The following is a 19,359-nucleotide window of genomic DNA, read 5'->3' as shown; positions in this document are numbered from 1 at the left end:
ATTGTGGCAGTTCACTAGAATTCAATCACCCTGCAAGAAAGTGATGTCACATAACAGTCTGAAAACATAGTTGTTGTTTTTTGTTTTTTGTTTTGCCTAGTAGCAGCATCATATATTGCCTAATGGTCATGAAAAAAATGTCCCCAAGACAACCCATTAGTCAGGCTTTCATAATGACCTCTGACAGAATAAATAAGTTTCTGCACATGAGACTATGCATACAGTTTGAAATAGAGGTGTTTCTGTGTTAGTCCTCTACCTGACAGTGGTCATTCTATTTCCATAAATGATCCAGAGGAGTATGAAATAGAGATGTTTCTGTACACATATATGTATATGTACAGTATATGTAAATGCAATAAAGATCTCTGCTGTATGTCTCGCCAACTGACAGTGGTAATCTCCACAAACGGACCATAGGTGCAGAGCACAGTACTGGATGTGATAAAGACTTCAAAGTCTGTCAATGTAGAGATGTGTCTGTAGGACAGAATCAGGAATGGTATGTTTGATGTGCCTCCACTAGCCTCCCCTGATATACCTGTACATACAATCTATATCATACAGACACATCTTATAACAAGTACTGTAATAGAGAGATGTTTCAATGTCTCTCCTACCTGACAGTGGTAATTATATTTCCATAAGCTAAGCAGAACAGGAGTGCAGAGGGTGCAGTGGGAAAGGGACAAGAATGTGTGGCATGCGTCTTAATGAGCTCTCTGCCAAAAGTGCTGGGAAAGGCTCCACTCCTCACAGAATGAGGTAAATAACCCTGACTCGAAAGCATCCGGCAACGTATAAGGGATAGCAACAGATATTCATAAAGGCGTCTCAAGTCTCCCTATGAATTATTCAAATAATGTCATGTTTTTTTATGAGGACGAAGATGTCACCTGAATTACTGATACAGTATGTTATAGTGCTAGACGTTATGAGCAAATAGCCCAACATAATAGTAGCTTACTTTAGTACTGATTACTTAGTGAACCCAGTATGTTTGTCACTGCGACACCCTCCTCTGATGGCTTGATCATGACCTGACTAACCTCCCTAATGGAAATGAAAGCTGTACAAAAATGTTTTAATAAACCTTACATTTCAATCAAGTAAAACAAAAAAAAAAGATAATCATAGTAATTATCTATTATAACACCAAATAGATGTAACCTCTTTCATCCATATCTCACCTTTGCATCTCCATCATGGCTATTCTTCCCAGGCAGGTTCGTAGTCAGCTCCTTGGATAGCGTTTGTTGAATGTTCTTCTGAATGGTCAAGTGCCTCACTAAACTGCCGTAGCCCAGAGTGGACAACCCTATGACATCTTCAGGGTTCAAAAGTCGTATAAGTGTCAGATTCACTCCCACCCACGCTCCCTAAGGGCCAGGACCTTTTTCTGTCCTTGACATGAGCTCCATCTGTGTGACATGAACTTGCCGCAGCCACTATCAGTCTTTACAACTGTCAATACCAAGTGACTCTGAGTCTAGTGATCACCGAGCTGCATTCCCTTCTGTCTCTATCAAGCTATCTATCAATACAGCAACAAGTATATAATGCAAATAATGTGCGTATAAATATTGTATATAAGTATTGCATGTCATTTCAATCACTGGCATAATACAATTGTGCAGTAAGGGAACTATTTGACAACATCTTTACACAGTTCCAATGTTACCTATCCTACCCCTTATTCTTAGTGTGGAGTGAAGGGGAGGTCATCAGTAAAGTCATTAGAGATAGTATGCAAGTTAGTATGTTGGGTTTCCAAATGTGACAACATTGCATCTAATCGCCTTGGCTTTTCAACTCAAACAGAATGGGGATATGGGATCAAAGAGCTAAAGTACAGTACATCAATACAGACAAATGTAAGTTCTAGGATATCAAACATGCCCTATCACAGCTGCTGGGGTGTAATAATATCTCTGTTTCAGCTGCTTTCGGAAGTACTTTTGGAATTGCTATGAATGCCTGATTCACCAATAATTGACACACCCTGGACAGAATGGAGTCCATGTCCTGTCTTAGACCATAGGAAGAGGGGATGTTTAAGAAGAAGACCTTGTCCAGAAATGTAATCAAACTTTACAGCACTGAAGCATAACATGACTGTCAGAGATTTGATAAAATGGTTTTCATTATTGAGCATCTCAGCAGAATTGTATCCTGTGTGTGTTCAATAACTGGGCCTATCCAGGGTTTTGTGTGTGTGTGTGTGTGTGTGTGTGTGTGTGTGTGTGTGTGTGTGTGTGTGTGCGCGCGCGTGTGTGTGTGTGTGTGTGTGTGTGTGGCCACTGTTCTATGAGGGAATGTTTAAGCATCAAAACTGAATGTGGATGTTTCAATGAGAATTGTCAAGATACATGTTTCAGGCATTGATATATGTAACACTATCATAGAAGCTGTGAATGAGTGTGTACACAGGTGAATACAATTTCTATTGAGGACATGAGCACTTTTAACAGTAATATCTGGTAATATCTATAATAACTATAATAATATCTGTAATAACTATAATAAAGAAGACAACTTTCTGATCTCTCATGGTTCACCAGTATACAATCAAACAGCCTCATATTGCAAATATACCATAATCAAACCGTTTGTGTCATCTGCTCAGTTGATGAACAGGTTTCTCGGAGCCCTGTGTTTATCATAAAGGCTACAGTTACTGGACTACAGTAGTTGGTAATTGAAGGCTGCGCCCTAGTTTGTGTCCAATCAGAGTGTATCTGCCGTAGAGTGAATAAAGCAGCAATGCGTAAACAAGCGCCGCTGGAACCTCCTCCGCCCCTCTCTCCTATCATCTTTGCTGAAAGCAGTTCCGTCTTCGGCGCAACTCGAATGTAACGTCGGCTCGCAATCATCATACAGCGTCGATTAATATAGAATTTTTGGATTAGATCACACCATCACGACCATGGACCCGTGATAACTGGAAGGTAAGATATTATAACACTCGGAACTGAGTAGCCGCTGAAACGATGCCACTGCGTATCATTTTCCATGGGTACCGTGATAGTAAAGTTTGGGGTGGGTTGGGAATGGGATCATGTGTCATATAGGGTATCAAGTTATGGACATGTGCGTTATGGCCCTAGTCGAGTCAGTGTGGCACTGCCGTGGCGCTAGTTTATTCCCCTGAACTAGTGATCGGAGCATGTGCACGGTGCCCACAGTTGCCCACATGACTTCCATGGTAGCAACTTTCAGTTTTTACGACTGGGTCTGTGTATGTTCTAAACTCGCCATCTCTGATGTTATTCGCGCAATAGATCACCGTCGGTGACGCATAGAATGACGCGTACGATTTCCTGGACATGATGAGGTACACAAGCCACAGTTTTGTCACTATAATGGGGACATAGGCTATACAGGATTTATATCTTTGCTGCGTATTAGAATTTTCTAGATGTCATCATGTGACATTTGGTCATCTCTCAATGTTCTACTCGTCATAGCTATCTGCGACCCAGTCTCAATGACTGTCATTTACAAATGGCAAATCCGACTTTGCCTATAATGAATATCATTCAGTCTCGCTGCATATCAACAAATAGGCTAATTGTTACAGTGTAGCGAGATATGTTGCGTAAGTTTTGTTTGATAATATGTGTCAAAAGATACGTTGGGAAAGATATTTCTGTATCACAGTCTGCGAAAGGGAACTAAAGTTGCTTTCGATTCTGAAAACACAGAATGAGGGGGCGGGGCATAAAGGTGAAATGTTCCATGCACCTGTACAGTATAGGACCAGGTCTATGACTGAGGGTTGTTAGCCCTGTCTACTCTGTTTAGGCTATTCACAGATCATTAAAAAGTTCTTATTTTTTCTATTTTTCTGCTCTTCATGTGTCTTGTCAATTGTTTACAATTTATAACATTCGAATATGTTTTTTTTATGTAGATGAGTATGGACTCATCATTTACAAGTTTTACAACTGTGCCTAATTTGCATTTGAGGGATGAATATGATTTTCATGTTATAACCATGTAATAATGCATTTTATTTGTATAGCTTTTTTTTGTATTTTATGTGTATGTAGTGTAGAAAACAGTGAATGAACCTTTATTCTTATTCTTATTCATATTATTTTTATTTTATTTTCCAGACACCCACAGCACACAGATGAACATGCAGCACACATGATGTCTCGTCAGAGGGGAAGCCTGGATTGAGATGAGGCGACTGAAGGGGAAACCCCAGCAGTGTGGAGCATTGCACAAAGTCCTGTGAACTTTGACCTTCAGCACGCATCCTCCATCACTCCTCCCCCTTACCCCTCCCTCCCCCCCCCCCAAACCTCCCATCATCTCCCCTGCTCTGGTCCATGATGACCTCGCCAAGGAAGCACCTGGTCAAGGATTTCAACCACTTTATCACATGTTACGTGTGTAAAGGCTACCTGATCAAGCCCACCACAGTGACGGAGTGCCTACACACCTGTAAGTGCCTCACTATCGCAGGTAGTCAGGTCATAATACACACCTGATGTATAGGGACTGACTGAGACTAGAACCTACCATCCTACCTTGTGTAGCCCCTCGGTCAAATTTGTTTTATTTCTGATTGTTTTGAATATACATTGTATCCAAGAATGGATTTGGGATGATTTACTATAAATTATATTTAGACACTGGATTTTTAAAGGCCTATTTTCATGTTTAGGTGAAATATCGTCTTACCCTGAGTTGTCCTCATAGGCCAGTGGTGAAAGCTTCTCCGGTTCTCTGTTCTCCACTTTGCTAACGCAGCAACAGTTAGCAGCGCCCTCTCCAATAGACAGGATTCCAATGACACTTAGTTTAGCATTGTCTATATTACAAGCCAAAATCTCCTCAGAGAAACTTCAAACATCCCTTTGCATAAGGCCAGTTACTTTGTAATTGTATAATAATGATTAATGAAGTTGAGGGTTTTTCATTATTACCGGTACATAAGTAGTACAGTGAGTTAGGGACTATTTCCACTTGTGTAATACCAACCAATTAGTAGTAGTAGTAGTAGGAAGTCTGGCCTGTAATAGAATATGCAAATCAGCTGGACATGACAGCCAGGAGATCAACATAGAGCACTCTGGGAAATTCACAGCTCTATTCAAAAGTATATATTATAATAAGTACTATAATAAGTAATTGCTTTGTAAATGTATATGAACTACTACTATACATTTACAAAGCAATTACTTATTATAGTGTAATAACAATGTTGTTACTTGAGGAATAAGAGTGTAACTATACAACTTCAGGTATTTGGGATAAAGAGCTCATAGAATCACATGGCTGAATCATTTGCTGTTTATACCACACCTTTGAATAGAGCTGTGAATTTCCCAGAGTGCTCTATGTTGATCTCCTGGCTGTCATGTCCAGCGTGATTTGCATATTCTATTACAGACCAGACTTCCTTCTCTGCCCTCTTTATCGGAACAGACTGCTTATTGGAAGAGAACGGCAGATGCAAAATCTCCCTCAGGAGTGACACATCTCTAGTGATCAGGGTGAAACGCAGTCAGCTGCGGGTTCAGTCACCATGACAACGAATATTCTCCTTTCAGGATAAGCCGTTTGTGTCCAATTTGTTTTTGTTTGTTTGAGGGCAAAGTCTCTTCGCCTCAGTCACAGCGGTCACATTGACCCTGGTCTTGATCTCAATGGTGAGAAATATTGGTAGCCTGCTACAGTAGCACTGCATACTAATAATACATTTGAATAATAATACATTTTATTTGTTCAATACTCAAAGACACTACACATAAAATACTGACTACTAGTAGTTTGTGTGCTAGCACAGTAGACGATGTCACTACATTTCGAGATGACATGCGCTCTCTCCAGTTAAAGGCGTCTTGACATAAGGTACATGTTTACCATACAGTAGTATAAGAAATGCACTTTGCACGCTGACACAGAAACAGCCTTGTTAAGTGTCTATCCATGTTTTGAAAGGCATAATGTATGTGAAATATCTCACTGGAATAACTGTTCCTATATCCCCTATATCATGAGCGGTCTGCACGGTCTGTCTCTTATGGTGGTAGTCAGAAGAGATGGCCCTCTGACTTGTTATTGTCCATGACATTCACGGCTGATTGAGCCTGAGAGCAGCTTATTATTGTATCTAATTGTGTAGGCTTGTAGGCCTGTACTGTACACATCATTCTATATAGTTGTACAAAGCTGCTATATGGTTGCCATGGAAATGACTAGAGGGGGTACTATGCCCTATATTTATCCCCCTTGTGGCAGATCATCATGCATATTATTGACCTGATTGTTTCTGACGGCTTTGTGATCATGTGTCATGTTCTACTGTAGGATGTGGGCCTTGAATGCATGAAAAGAAAGAAATGCATTAAAAGGAAGACCCAAGGTGGCCCATATAGCCCACCACAGATGGTGTGAGTGTGTGAGCGTGAGTGTGTGTGTGAGTCCGTGTCCGTGTGTCCGTGTGTGTCCATGTCTGTGTGTATGTGTTCTGTAGTATTGGCTGCAGCTGTGGTTGGCCAGAGTGTGATACATCCACTTAGCCCTGGGCAGGGCTATACCCTCTACTTCCTTATCTCACTGCCAGTCCACTGTTTCAATTTCAGCTGCAGGACTGAGCTTTTAGTCATGCTTCAAGGCATGGCAGATACTCAAATATTTCCCCAGATGAAACTGCAGAAAATTGAGTCATTAGAATTCCAGAATATATACAAGTTATTAAAAAAGGTCTGTATTTTTGAGAGTGCAGTTGTTCCCTTCAAGAATAGGAAACCTAACTTTGTCCCTCACTCTTTTTTCCCCCAAACAGTTTGTAAAAGCTGCATCGTCCAACACTTTGAGGACAGCAACGACTGCCCAAAATGTGGCAACCAAGTCCATGAAACCAACCCTCTAGAGATGTTGAGGTAAAACACCTGATTATTTTGTCTAATGTCTGTCAGAAATTGATATCATTTATTGCATTAATATGAGTTAATTAATTTAAGAATCACCAAATCATAATTTATAGACTAAGATGTAAATCACCAAGATATAAACATGCTGGCCATTGCACCATTGAACTGGTCTAAGCCGGATTTTGGCAGCTCTCGGTTTACAACTTCAACCACTTCTCTGCTAGACTAGTGGAATTGGGGTGTTGTGCTGGTGCGGTGTTGGGGATGATGTGAACTTGAGCTTGGCACTGGCGAGTTCCAGGCAACAGCTTGACTCTATTCTGGAGCCAAGGTCTCAGCTGAAGACCCCACCCGGTGCCCCCTCCCAGCCACTTGCCCACAGCTGCAAAGTCTGGGAATGATTTGTCATACATTGCGCGTGCGTGTGCATATGGTGTGTGTATGCGGGACTACCGGTCTTTACCTGTTATTTATAACCGCAAATAAAAGTAATTCTATAACAAACCACACACCCTGCTGCTGAGGCTCCATACTGACCATATCAATAGCCTGTGTGTGTGTTATGCATGTGTATGCTTACATGGGTGCTTTGACTAACTACAGTGTTTACTTCCTCCCTCTGTCTCTAGGTTAGACAACACCTTAGAGGAAATCATATTCAAACTCGTACCAGGGCTAAGAGAAAGTGAGTGATGAAGTCATTTGAGTATTTTCCAACATAAATAGATGTGTACATCTCTCCTTTGATAGTGGGCCTAATTGTTACACAAGCTGTTTTCCATTCTTCCTGAATGATGTAACTCCTTATGTCCAGTATTACCTTGCATATTCATATCATCCTTGTTTATGTTTCTGGACCAGAGGAACAACAACAGGAGATTGACTTTTGGAGGAGGAACAAGTCGAAAGAAAACGGAGAAGGTAAAGTGTGTGTGTGTGTGTGTGTGTGTGTGTGTGTGTGTGTGTGTGTGTGTGTGTGTGTGTGTGTGTGTGTGTGTGTGTGTGTGTGTGTGTACACTCACCAAGCACTTTATTAGGGATACTATACTAATACTCCCTTTGCTCTCAAAACAGCCTCAATTCTTCGTGGCACTGATTCCACAAGATGTTGGAAACATTCCTTTGAGATTCTGGTCCATGATGACATGATCACGCAATTCCTGCAGATTTTTCAGGTGCACTTTCAAGCTGTGAATCTCCCGTTCTACCACATCTCAAAGGTGTTCTATTGGATTGTGATCCGGTGACTGGGAAGGCCACTGAAGAACACTGAACTCATTGTCATGTTTATGAAACCAGTTTGAGACGACTTTTGCTTTGTGACATGGTGCATTTATCATGCTGGAAGTAGCCATTAGAAGATGGGTAAATCGTGGACATGAAGGGATGCACATGGTCAGCAACAATACGCAAATAGGCTGTGGCATTCAAGCGATGATTGAATGGTATTAACCGGCCCAAAGTGTGCCAAGAAAACATTCCCCACACCATTGCACCACCTCCACCATGAGAAGGTGTCTAGGTGTTCCTAATAAAGTGGTCGGTGAGTGTATGTGTCTGTGTGTATGTGTCTGTCATGAAGACCCCGTCACAATGAGAAGAACGTACTGAAGATGATGAATATACAGGACAGTGGAAGTGGGCTGTGAGTGTTATTGAGGTGAGGGATAAAGACGCTTCTGCGTGGGAGAGAGATCAGTGAGGAGGAGACAAAAGATCAAAGACAAAAGGAGAGTTATGACTCAGGTCTCATTGTTTCAGCGGAGTAGGACTACTGTGGGTGGCTGTGAGTCATACGAGGCTGACAGTGTGTGTGTGTGTGTGTGTGTGTGTGTGTGTGTGTGTGTGTGTGTGTGTGTCACTGGGGTGTTTGACTGTAAACTTTACGAGATATTGACGAGAGCCCTCTAAATATGGCCAGTGTTATGACGGACAGATTGTCCCAGAGGCCCCCTATGGTGTTGCATCTCTAGAGTAAATCGAGAGGCACGAGTATTCATCATGTGGTAATGTGATCCTCCATATTTTCTCTAGATTCTTTAATCTCTCGTTGTTTCTCTCTCCTCGTCCGCCAACCTCACTCAGCCATTTATTATGTCTTATTCTCATCACTGGCTCCAATAACCGCGGGTAAAACCAGCGGCATTGGGGTTACTTGCTAGCCTTCCTAACCTCAAGGTGTGTGTGTGTGTCTGTGTGTGTGTGTGTGTGTGTGTCTGTGTGTGTCTGTGTCTGTGTGTCTGTCTTGAGGGGCTGTGTGGAAAGCAAACACTTATAAGCTACAAATGAGATATCTAATGTGTGTTCACTAAAATAAAGTGTTCCTTTATCTTCGCATCCCTCTTAAACACTGAGTACTAGCATCCTGCACTTGTGCATTTGTGCTCTTCCCTAGAAGATGGCCCCAGGTCTAAGCGAGCCAGGCTGGACGACGAGGACGAGGACGACAGGGATGGAGATTACCACCGGAGTGACCCCCAGATAGCCATCTGCCTGGACTGTCTCCGTAACAACGGACAGGTGGGAGAGAACATCGTTAAGGTATGTTGTCCTCTTATCTCTTCACCACTCTTGCCCGTCTCATCTTTCTATTCATCCCCCCCCCCCACTCTCCCCCACATCCCCACCCCCAACTTCTCCCTTCCCTCCCTCAGTCCTCCACCTTCTCATTCTGTTATGCTCCCCCAACACCTCAGCCTGTGAGTTAAAACGGAGAATACATGATTCAGTGGTTTTTCTTTGTCCCTTGGCTGTCGTTGAAAACTGGTTATTCAGGCAGACGTTAGTTCCTGTCTGCAGCTGCTAACCCACCCCTTCACTAATGACTTAGTTATTTTCATTAATGGGGTGGTCCTCGTTAGAGCTGTGGTGTTGTTGTAAAGTACATACAGTAATTAGGAGGAGGCACACTGTGGAAAGGGTGCTCATAATGGTTTTAAATGGATGCATAATGTAGATATATAGACTTGCGTGTGCATGTATGCGTGGCATGCGTGCATGCGCGCGCGTGTTTTGATGCTCCTCTGTAACAAAAGGTGTCTCTTAAATACACTATCTGTACTCTGCATTCGTTTGAAAACCAGACAATGACCCGTATGGAAATGTGGATTTGCTTGCTCCTCGCATTATTATGAAGAAATGGGCTGATGTGTAAAATGCTGCAAGGATCATTAAAGTCCTCTTTTGTACCCCCTGCAGGGCTTAATGAAGAAGTTTATACGCTGCTCGACACGGGTGACAGTCGGAACAATCAAGAAGTTCCTCAGCCTGAAGTTAAAGCTTCCAAGTTCTTATGAGGTAACAAATGAAAGCTTGTCCTTTCATACAATTCACGCTGTATCCATGACGGATTTTTAGCTCTGTGCTTGTTATGCTAATGAGTATTTGTCACAGGTTGCGTTTGTTAGTTTGTGTGGCACACAGCTCTGCCTGTGTAGCCACTACCTCCTTATGTGTGTTTGTGTGGTGGGAGATAGGACTAGGGGTGGGACAATGTTCCATATTATCAAGCATATTGTGATATTTGCAACATATTGTGATAGTGTTCTCTTACAGAAAATAGTCTGTAAAAGTGCTTAAAACTCAAGTGCTGTGCACGGCTACAAGTGCAGTATCCCGCTTTTTTTGCAAGGCAAAGCACTTCCAACGGTGAAAACATTTGTCTTTGTTTTACCAGACTTTTTACAACACCAGCCATATACTTATGCGCTGGATGCAGTCACACAGTCATGTGTTTGATACCATTCCTAATTCCATTACATACATTACAATGAGCCTGTCCTCTGATTTTTCTACCTCCATCAGCCTCCCCAGTCTCACATAGTCCCACTGTCAACCCGCCATAAAATATGGAACCAACCGGGTCATCCTGTCTGCTGTTCAGTGTCTGTCCCATTCTCTCCATGTTTAGATATGTGTGTCCTTGTTGGCTTTGTTTCTGTTTGTTTAAGTGGTTCTGTGTGAGAAAGGGAGTCTAGTCCATAGAAATAGAATGAGTAGAACAGACATGCCCATTCAAATCAACAGTCCATGGTGGGTGGCCTGGCGGCCATCTTTATTTATTCTACACATGCAGCAATAATGTCAGTGATGTACGACAATTCCATGTCCAGCCATCTTTTGGTGTACTAGCCAAATTGCCATGGTCTGAGGGACCTTGTCTGTTCTACTCAATCTATTTCTATGGCCTAGTCGTCCTCTCAGTCACCAGCCTCTGTGTTCTCCTCACAGCTAGACGTCCTATGCAACGGAGAGATCATGGGAAAGGACCACACCATGGAGTTCATCTACATGACACGGTGGAGACTTCGCGGCGAAAACGTAAGCTCCTCCAATGATACCCATGCTCCCCCCCTAGCTACTCGCCTCCTCTTTAAAGATACCTTTTTCCCACGAGGGGATATGCTCCTAGGGCTGAATGACGATGCTGGAGTCTTACTAAATGAAAGTCACTGTTTGGCGCTAAGCCGATTAGCTGGTTAGTGCCCGTCTGAAATGCCACTGCCACTCGTGTGCCCTACCACTGGGTAATCTGGCACAGTGAGGAGGAAGTGCCACTGACATAGTTAATGGAGCTTAATTCTCTTGGCCAGCTGGAAGACTGGAACAGTGGCACAGGGTCACACATCAAAGCATTCATCAAAGCATTTCTGGATGTCTTGTTCAATAGACGGAAAGGGCATTAAGCATGATAATTGCAGCTGATTCACAGTATGAAGTAATTGTGATCGTGGATGATAGCCTGCTATTATACAGACATCTGCAATGACTTGGGAAGCACAAGAAGAGAGCCCTTGTTTCTCTAGTTTTCCTCCTCTGTATCTCAAGATCTTAAACTCAGCTGTCAGAATGACACTTCAGTGGAGTTAGGCAATGAGCAGCAGCCTAGAGACCGTTTTTCATCAGTGGTGAAACTGTATATTTCACTAATGTGCAGGTCATGGCTAAAGTCAGTGAGGGAGTTACTCTGGGCCTCAAGGCATCCGAAACGATAAAAAGTAAACCCACTTTCCTATTTTTCACCTCACCAAAAATAGGCTGACACGTCGTGGTTGCTATATCCGGAGCTGAACCTCACTCAAGTCCCCCACAAATTAACAAACCGCTCAGTCCCTCTCCAAAGTGTGCTAGCTAGCTAGCTAGGTTACACACTTCAGCTTGACCTCAAAACAGCTTTTCCTGGCGGGGCACCGCCTCGTTGCTAATTCCATTGCGATGATAGTCAGTTTTAGATGAGGCTGTCGTGGCTCTCTACAGCAGGGGGTCAGAGAGCAGGTCATGAAATGCTGTATTGGTCCAGGGGAGACAGGTGAGGAAATTAGTGAGGGCTCCTGACAGCTGCCCCAGCAGGGTGCCTGTTCCCTGGGCTTGTCGCCTGACAGTCTCCCCTTCCACAGCCATAGCTCATCAGCACCAGGCTCCAACAGGGGGGTGGGGATGGGGATCTTGTCTTCATGATGGCTGCCTGTTAGCAGCAAAGACCATTTCTATCCTGGTTTGCCCTGGTTTAATTACAAAGCACCCTTAGGCCAAGTAAACTGTACAGGACTAATACATTCAATTGGTTCCCCCAAGCTCTCAAATAGTACTGAGTTACATTGGGCTACAGTACAGGTTTGGCAGGCGTATGCAGATATCCTTGTCCTGAGTCCTTGTATAGAACGTTCTGATGCCAAGAACACGTTATAAGTCGGGAGACAGTGTTTTAGCTACTAGCTTAGAACCATTTAGAATCAACATGGAAGCATAAAGAGGGTTGATATTTGTGGTGCTGTCTCATCACATGACCAAATTTGGCCTGGCTGGAAGAATGCCACGCTTTGATTGGCCCACAGAGCCAAGATATAAAGTCTCATCTCAAGCCTTCTCTTAAGTGTCTATGTTCCAAATAGGTGAGAGTTCTGGGAAGTTGAGAGTAAATACACCTCTCTCCTGTACAAAATGGGGGGAAAAACTGGGTCATCGTGGGCCGACTTCTCTTTGGGATTGTACATGAGTGTCCTGCCGCCGCCACTGCTGCTGCTGTCTAAAAATAGGCATCAGCCAGGGGTGTGTGTGTGGTGTGTGTGTGGTGTGTGTGGTGTGTGTGGTGTGTGTGGTGTGTGTGTGTGTGTGTGTGTGTGTGTGTGTGTGTGTGTGTGTGTGTGTGTGTGTGTGTGTGTGTGTGTGTGTGTGTGTGTGTGTGTCTGTCTGTGTGTGTGTGTGTGTGTCTCTCTCTCTCTCTCTCTCTCACCTGTGTCGACTTCAGACTCTTCTCATTACTCTCTCACGGTACTCACCTGCACTAGCGCTCTCACTGCAGCATATTTCTGTCTGGAACCTGTGTATAATAGATGAAGGACAAGATCAGATATGGTAACATTTTAGTGCTGCTGAAATGCCCTTCCTTGGAAGAGAGAGCATAATAATGTTGATATACATTTTTGTTGTTGTCTATGATTGTTTTATCTCACCCTTTCATTGTAACAGATTGACTGTAAGTAACAAATGTCTTCCTTTTTTAGGCCTACCCAATGGTACTAGAATATCGCCCACGGATAGACTTTGGTTGACTCACTAACAGCCCATTGACAGACTACACAATGAATGGATGTGCCTGGCCCAAGACACAAGGACAACAAGTGTTATCATCTGCATGCAGAAATGCATTATTGGCTATGTTTCTGCTTCTGTTTGAGTTTCTCTTTTATCTGGATGTTTATCTTTGTTTCATTTTCCCAAAAATGGAGCAAGGGTGTCAGTCACAACATGTCCGCTTCTAGTCACATGATGTTCTGAAATCCCCCCCCCCCCCCCCCCCCCAAAAAAAAAACCCACACCAAAATGTCATTGACTGAAGATACAGTACGACCTAGGACAACTGCACTTGGATACGTTTCATGACAATACAAGGTGAAACTGTAGTCCACTCTTATGCAAGACAACGGAAGATATGAAGATGGAGACTCACACATTGGCAGATGGTTCATTACTGTATATTAGACCTTATCTATGCTGGATTCAGTGTCTTACATTAGTCCCTACCTTAATCCTGTTTTTTAATCGTTAACTATGGTAGTGCCTTTCCCAGATGCTTTTCTTTCAGTGCAGTGTCAGTGTTCCGGACTGCTCTTTATATACCTTAGTATTCCTTAGTAAAGAGTTACATGATCAGTCATCATTGTACACTATGGATACCTACCATGTCTATTATCTAAATAAGCTATATTCTTCCATTCCATGCCGTAATGAAATAATAAACATATTGTTAAAAACCATCAAACAGAATGCAATATGACAAGATTAGCTGGAGGATGGTTGGATAAAAAGCAGTTTCGCCAACACGGTCTGAAATGTGTGTGACTGTCTGTTTTGCACTATAAACTAACTGGGCATTATGGTTGATTTGTACATAGTGGAGATTTGTATAAAATGTTTGATACTATATGTCCTACTTGATGGCTTACCATTAATTTATTGCCTTTGCCCTTATACAGATTGCTCCCGGACTGACGCCACAGGGTCCCATAACTAGTGGCAGTTATCTCCTAAAGTGTTTCAGTACACAAATGCTTTAATTGCTATAAACCTTGTACTTCTTGGGAAGGTTTTCCCAAAATGATGTACTATTTCTCTTTTTTTTTTCTCACTCTCCTCAAAACACCAAAGAATAAGGTACAGACAGCGTAGGTTTTTATTTTCTTTCTTTAAGCTTGACAGAGACATGATCATCCTGACCTAGAGGTGCCCATGAGATACTACTGTTTAGAACAGGGTTGTATTTATACAGTACAATACATGGGAGGCTGGTGGAGGTAGGAATCGGAGGACAGGCTCATTGTAATGCATGGAATGGATTGAGGAATGGTATCGAACATACATTCCTCATTCCATTCCATGTATTACAATGAGCCTGTCCTCCGATTCCTACCTGCACCAGCCTGTCCTGGTTTAGAAGTGCTCATGAGATAGTACTGGATGAAAACAAAATGATGGTGTGTAATCATGCCTGTCAATATACAGTACTGTACATTAGCAAGAATGTGGATGTTCATTTGCAGTAATTGGGGTCAACCACATGGGCACACATTTTTGGAAGGGCCTCACAATGCAAGTCTTTGGTCTTTACAAATCTCCACCAGTAAAACTTGTAGTTGAAGCCTACAGCCTACTTAGCTTTTTTTTAATTTATTTTTTTTACTTTTTCTTTCACACATGTGCTTTTCCCTGTTTCCATGTATTTGCAAAACAAAGCAACATGACTCCCTTATAACCAAGCTCTAGTGGTTTGAGTAAATGTTTAGACCAGATAGTCCTTGAAACGTCCCTGTGCTGCAACGAACAATATGTATTTTTGTAACAAGAAGCACTTGTAGATATTTTATCTTTAAAAAAGGAATTGTATGTTGTATATTTAACAAACTTAAGATGCTGCTTAGAGTAATCTATTCTATATTTTTCAATGTCAATGTGCCTGATATGCATTCCTAGAGAGATTTGAGACTGTACATATGCAAGAGCTGTTCTATATGTGACATGATTATAAAAAAAAATGAAATACAGAAGTTGTTGAAGTAACCTGGAGTCAGTGCATCATTTGTGGGAAATCAACTCTCACACATACTTTTGTAATAGTTTAAAATACCCCAAAACTAACTACACAAACAAAACAGTCAACCTTCTTTCAAACTGTCTTTGAATGTCTCTATACTTGTCAGAAAATGTAGAAGTTTCCATTTTCTTTATAAAGGCATGTACAGTCCAGGAGTCGTTCTTCCTAATACACATCAACAACCACAGTCCTTCCAATGTAATCTTCTAACCTTACAGTGAAGGACCACAACCCTTTCCTCCCTTGGACAAATATGACTAATCTAGCCTGAGAAGAGGCCCTCAGACAGGGATCTCATATTTTCACCATGATTTCATCAGTGCTTTATCTGCCAAGGATAGGGTTTCTTCTATATTAAAACCAATGGACGTTTTGAATACGTCTGCCTTGGCTTTTGGCAGGAGAAAAGGCAACAAGAATGTGCTGAAGCTTAAGTGCCAGAGCTGTTTTGGAGGGTGTGTGTGTGTGTGTGTGTGTGTGTGTGTGTGTTTGGGGGGCGGCACACACTCTCTCTCACACACACACACACACACACAATACAAAAGCTGTGGGTGCTAGACAGGAGCAGACTAAGTTTTGGGGTCTGTCGTGCCTTTTCTCCTGAAACGACCATCGTACTGGTGGCCGGCACTGTCTGAATCCTGATCCCCTCCGAAAAACTCGGTTGTTTTCCTTGGATTGGCCCAAAATATTGTCTCTGGATTTCTTTTCAGCCCCACAGCCAAACTGTCAAATTTTCCACAGGCCTCCTTTCTTCTCTCTGTCTGGAGACTTCAATTACTAAATGGCTGTGATTGTGGGGGCTGAAAAAAAAGTTGGCTGACCTGAACTAAGTTTATCCTCCTTGTGGACAATAGGGAGCTGCTGTAACCCGGCTTAAGTTCTGCAAGCTGTGGCATTCTTATCTGTGCTGAGCGGAGCAGTAGCAGTAGCTGTAGAAGCGATGCACCAGCTGGGTTTAAATTAAGCACCATGCTTTTAGGCTCCATTTTGACACTTTTGTTCCCCTGTGCAAGCAACAGCTCCTACAATGGGTCATTCTAATTGGATAACTATTTACTCAGCTGCAGACATTTACATGTCTATGCTGGTCCCCAAACGGTTCCTCAGATCATATAGGTTATGTTTACAACTGGTGTTGGGCGTTCACTATTGGGAGTTTAGCCTCCTCACCCCTCTTCCACACACACGCATACACACACACACACACACACACACACACACACACACACACACACACACACATACACATGCACACACACAAACACACAGACACACACACTGTTTGAATTAATGTTTTGACAGCGTGAGTATTGTGGGAAGAAGGACTTTTGACTGTGGGATAGCATACAGCCTGAGAGCTCACCACCAATGATGACATCATCACCCGATCACATTGCCATAGAAACATTGCTATAGGAACTGTCCAAACCGTCAGAATAGTTTCAAACAGGATTATTTGTCAGAGCAATCACAGTAATCAACAATTTTATACAGGAAAGATATAAATTATGAATTATCTCATTCTCATTCTTTGATTCACACTCAGAGGCACAAGAACACTACACTTGTCAGTGAGCATGGTGGTAGTTTTACTGTAAGCAAGATGCCTTGTTGTAAATAACATATACGGGGGTTATCAGGCTAGCCAGCGAAAGGATATTTTGAAATAGAAGAGGAGACCTTAGCGTAACAGACATCATATTTCATACCCAGAGGTATGATGGAGCACTAGGCACACGCTCTGTCTGAAATATGAGATAAGACTGCTTGCTTTCTTTGCTCCATTTGTCCATCTCTATCTCATGCTGACTGGATGGGTTGTCATGGATAGACACTCATAGCATGTCTCTCTGTCATCAATAGATATTTCATCTTTGGATGCAGTGAGTCCAGGGCCCCAAAGGTTATAAATCAACTGTTCATACAGTAACGCCCATGGCCACTGTAGCTGTATCTGCCAATCAAACTTGTTTGGTTGTTGAATCAACCATATTTAAAGGGGCAATATGTAACATTTAAGCTTTTTAATGGTTGTAATGACTAAGTTTCATCGGTAGAGATCAGGAAATGATTCATCTAATTAATTTATCAACACTGTTTGGTCCCGAAATTTGTTTTATGGATTATTTGCTTTTCAGTCTCTAGTGGCTGCCTTTTCGAAACACAACAGCTAATGTCCAACACTGCAAGTCCATTTCTGGTGGTTGTATTATTATTAGGGAGGATGTTGTTGTTTGGAACTAAAAACTGAATTTGATTTGTACCCTGCTCTTGTTCCTGTGTTATAATGCTGTAATTACTCTAGTAACACCACATTATTGTGTTGTTTTTTAGTTATTTCTTTGTGCTTTTATACAAGCATAGTATGGATATCTCTTAACATGGTAAATATGTTCTAAAATAAGGACACTGCACTATTATCTTGACAATAATAACAGTGGATATTCCATTTCCCACTCTCAGAGAGTCCCACTCTGGTTATGCCATGACCTGAATACATGTGTAATCTTGTAAAGCCAGTCTGTTTATCTCAGCCCACACAGAGAGCAACAGAGACCAGAGGGAGGCCAAGAAGTAGTGGATATATGCCTCTGACCCCTTCTCAATTGATAGAAACAAATGATTCCTTGCATCTTCTCCTCCATCCTCCACTTGCTTTCCTACTCAAAGCGCATTTGTGGAGAAGACATAGGTTCCTCGTCTTAGATATTCTCCTCCAATGCTTTTTGAGAAGAAGCGAGTGGAGGACAGAGGAGAGGACACAAGGAATCGAGTTTCTAACAATTGAGAAAGGGCCCTTGTGTATGCCAAGGTGGCCATATTGTTTTATAATCATCTTCATCTCATTAACTCACAGTGTTGTCAGAGAGTCGATACTGCCAAGGCCCCACGATACAGCTGTCCCTCCTCCTCAGTGGGGCAATTAAGAATCCCACATATGAACTGCAGGGTTGTGTGGGAGTGGGGAATTTGAGAAGAGGTTATGGTTCTGGAAACACACACACACACACACACACACACACACACACACACACACACACACACACACACACACACACACACACAACCAGAGTGTGATGAATAAAGGATTCAATGTTTTTAACAGAATGCAGACTTGAGACAGGTGTCTGCAGGTTGTTAGAACAGGCTGTACAGTATTGTTTAGTTGATACAATTTACTCTTTTTTGTTCTACCCCAACCCTGAGGACATGAAAAGAAAATAATACTATTTACTGTATAGATATTTATCATTCTAGGTGCATACTGTATAATACTTACCCACATACACAGACATACATAAATATAATAATATCCCTGACATATTACAGTTGATAGAACTGGCAACTACAGTACTGTCTCTATAAAGGTTCTCAAGTGATCCTGTTATTGTCCGTTTCTTGGCTCTTATGACATATAACAACATTGAGACATCTTCCTGTCTGTAACATCTTAGTCCCATGAGAGCATCTTTGAGAAATTTGTGAACCCTGTTCAAATGCTAACTAGGCTTTTGCTCTATGATGCTGAAACACAGTCAAATAGATGTATTCATTGCATCAGTTGATGAGAACATTTTGTTCTGTCCTACCAGGGTTTATTTTGGATTAGATTTTTTTTTGCCTGTTTGGCAGTTGAGTCCTCGCCTCTCCATCAACGATTTACTGCAATGGCGCGTTCCAGCAGCAACTCAAGAAGCACACAAGAGTATTTAGTTCAACCTCCCTCTGAAGTTAAGAGATATTTTTTATAATATTCAGCTGTAACGTGGAGTGTGCTAGCTAGCAAGCTCAATCACACTTATGGAGTCCTGTAGACAGATTTTGAGTCTTGCAGAAAGACGTCCTCTGTCACTTCATGGGGAACAGACTGATATC

General features: G+C 42.2%; 1 protein-coding gene across 2 annotated transcripts; it reads left to right on the top strand.

The window, feature by feature from the left end:
• Positions 1-2,845: 2,845 nt before the first annotated feature.
• Positions 2,846-13,679, top strand: pcgf5b (polycomb group ring finger 5b). Of its 2 annotated transcripts, none has more exons than XM_083687526.1 (9): positions 2,846-2,948; positions 4,119-4,452; positions 6,803-6,899; positions 7,520-7,575; positions 7,752-7,811; positions 9,289-9,431; positions 10,089-10,187; positions 11,121-11,210; positions 13,394-13,679. In XM_083687526.1, the coding sequence occupies exons 2-9, from the start codon at positions 4,338-4,340 to the stop codon at positions 13,439-13,441; spliced, it is 708 nt and encodes a 235-aa protein (XP_083543652.1). In that variant the 5' UTR covers positions 2,846-2,948; positions 4,119-4,337; the 3' UTR covers positions 13,442-13,679. The 2 variants fall into 2 exon arrangements, with proteins under 2 accessions (XP_083543652.1, XP_083543651.1); XM_083687525.1 differs by having other exon boundaries at positions 9,286-9,431.
• Positions 13,680-19,359: the final 5,680 nt, after the last annotated feature.

Source organism: Argentina silus, assembly GCF_951799395.1.
Source record: "Argentina silus genome assembly, chromosome: 16".
Lineage (NCBI taxonomy): Eukaryota > Metazoa > Chordata > Actinopteri > Argentiniformes > Argentinidae > Argentina > Argentina silus.
The sequence above is the reverse complement of the archived record's forward strand: the minus strand, read 5'-3'. Positions and strand labels throughout refer to the sequence as shown.

Excerpts from the sequence above, each read along its gene's own strand:
- pcgf5b (XM_083687525.1), top strand. The coding sequence starts at position 4,338 with ATGATGACCTCGCCAAGGAAGCACCTGGTCAAGGATTTCAACCACTTT. Across the intron at positions 4,453-6,802 it reads GACGGAGTGCCTACACACCT|TTTGTAAAAGCTGCATCGTC; the intron begins GTAAGTGCCTCA and ends TCCCCCAAACAG. Across the intron at positions 10,188-11,120 it reads AGCTTCCAAGTTCTTATGAG|CTAGACGTCCTATGCAACGG; the intron begins GTAACAAATGAA and ends TTCTCCTCACAG.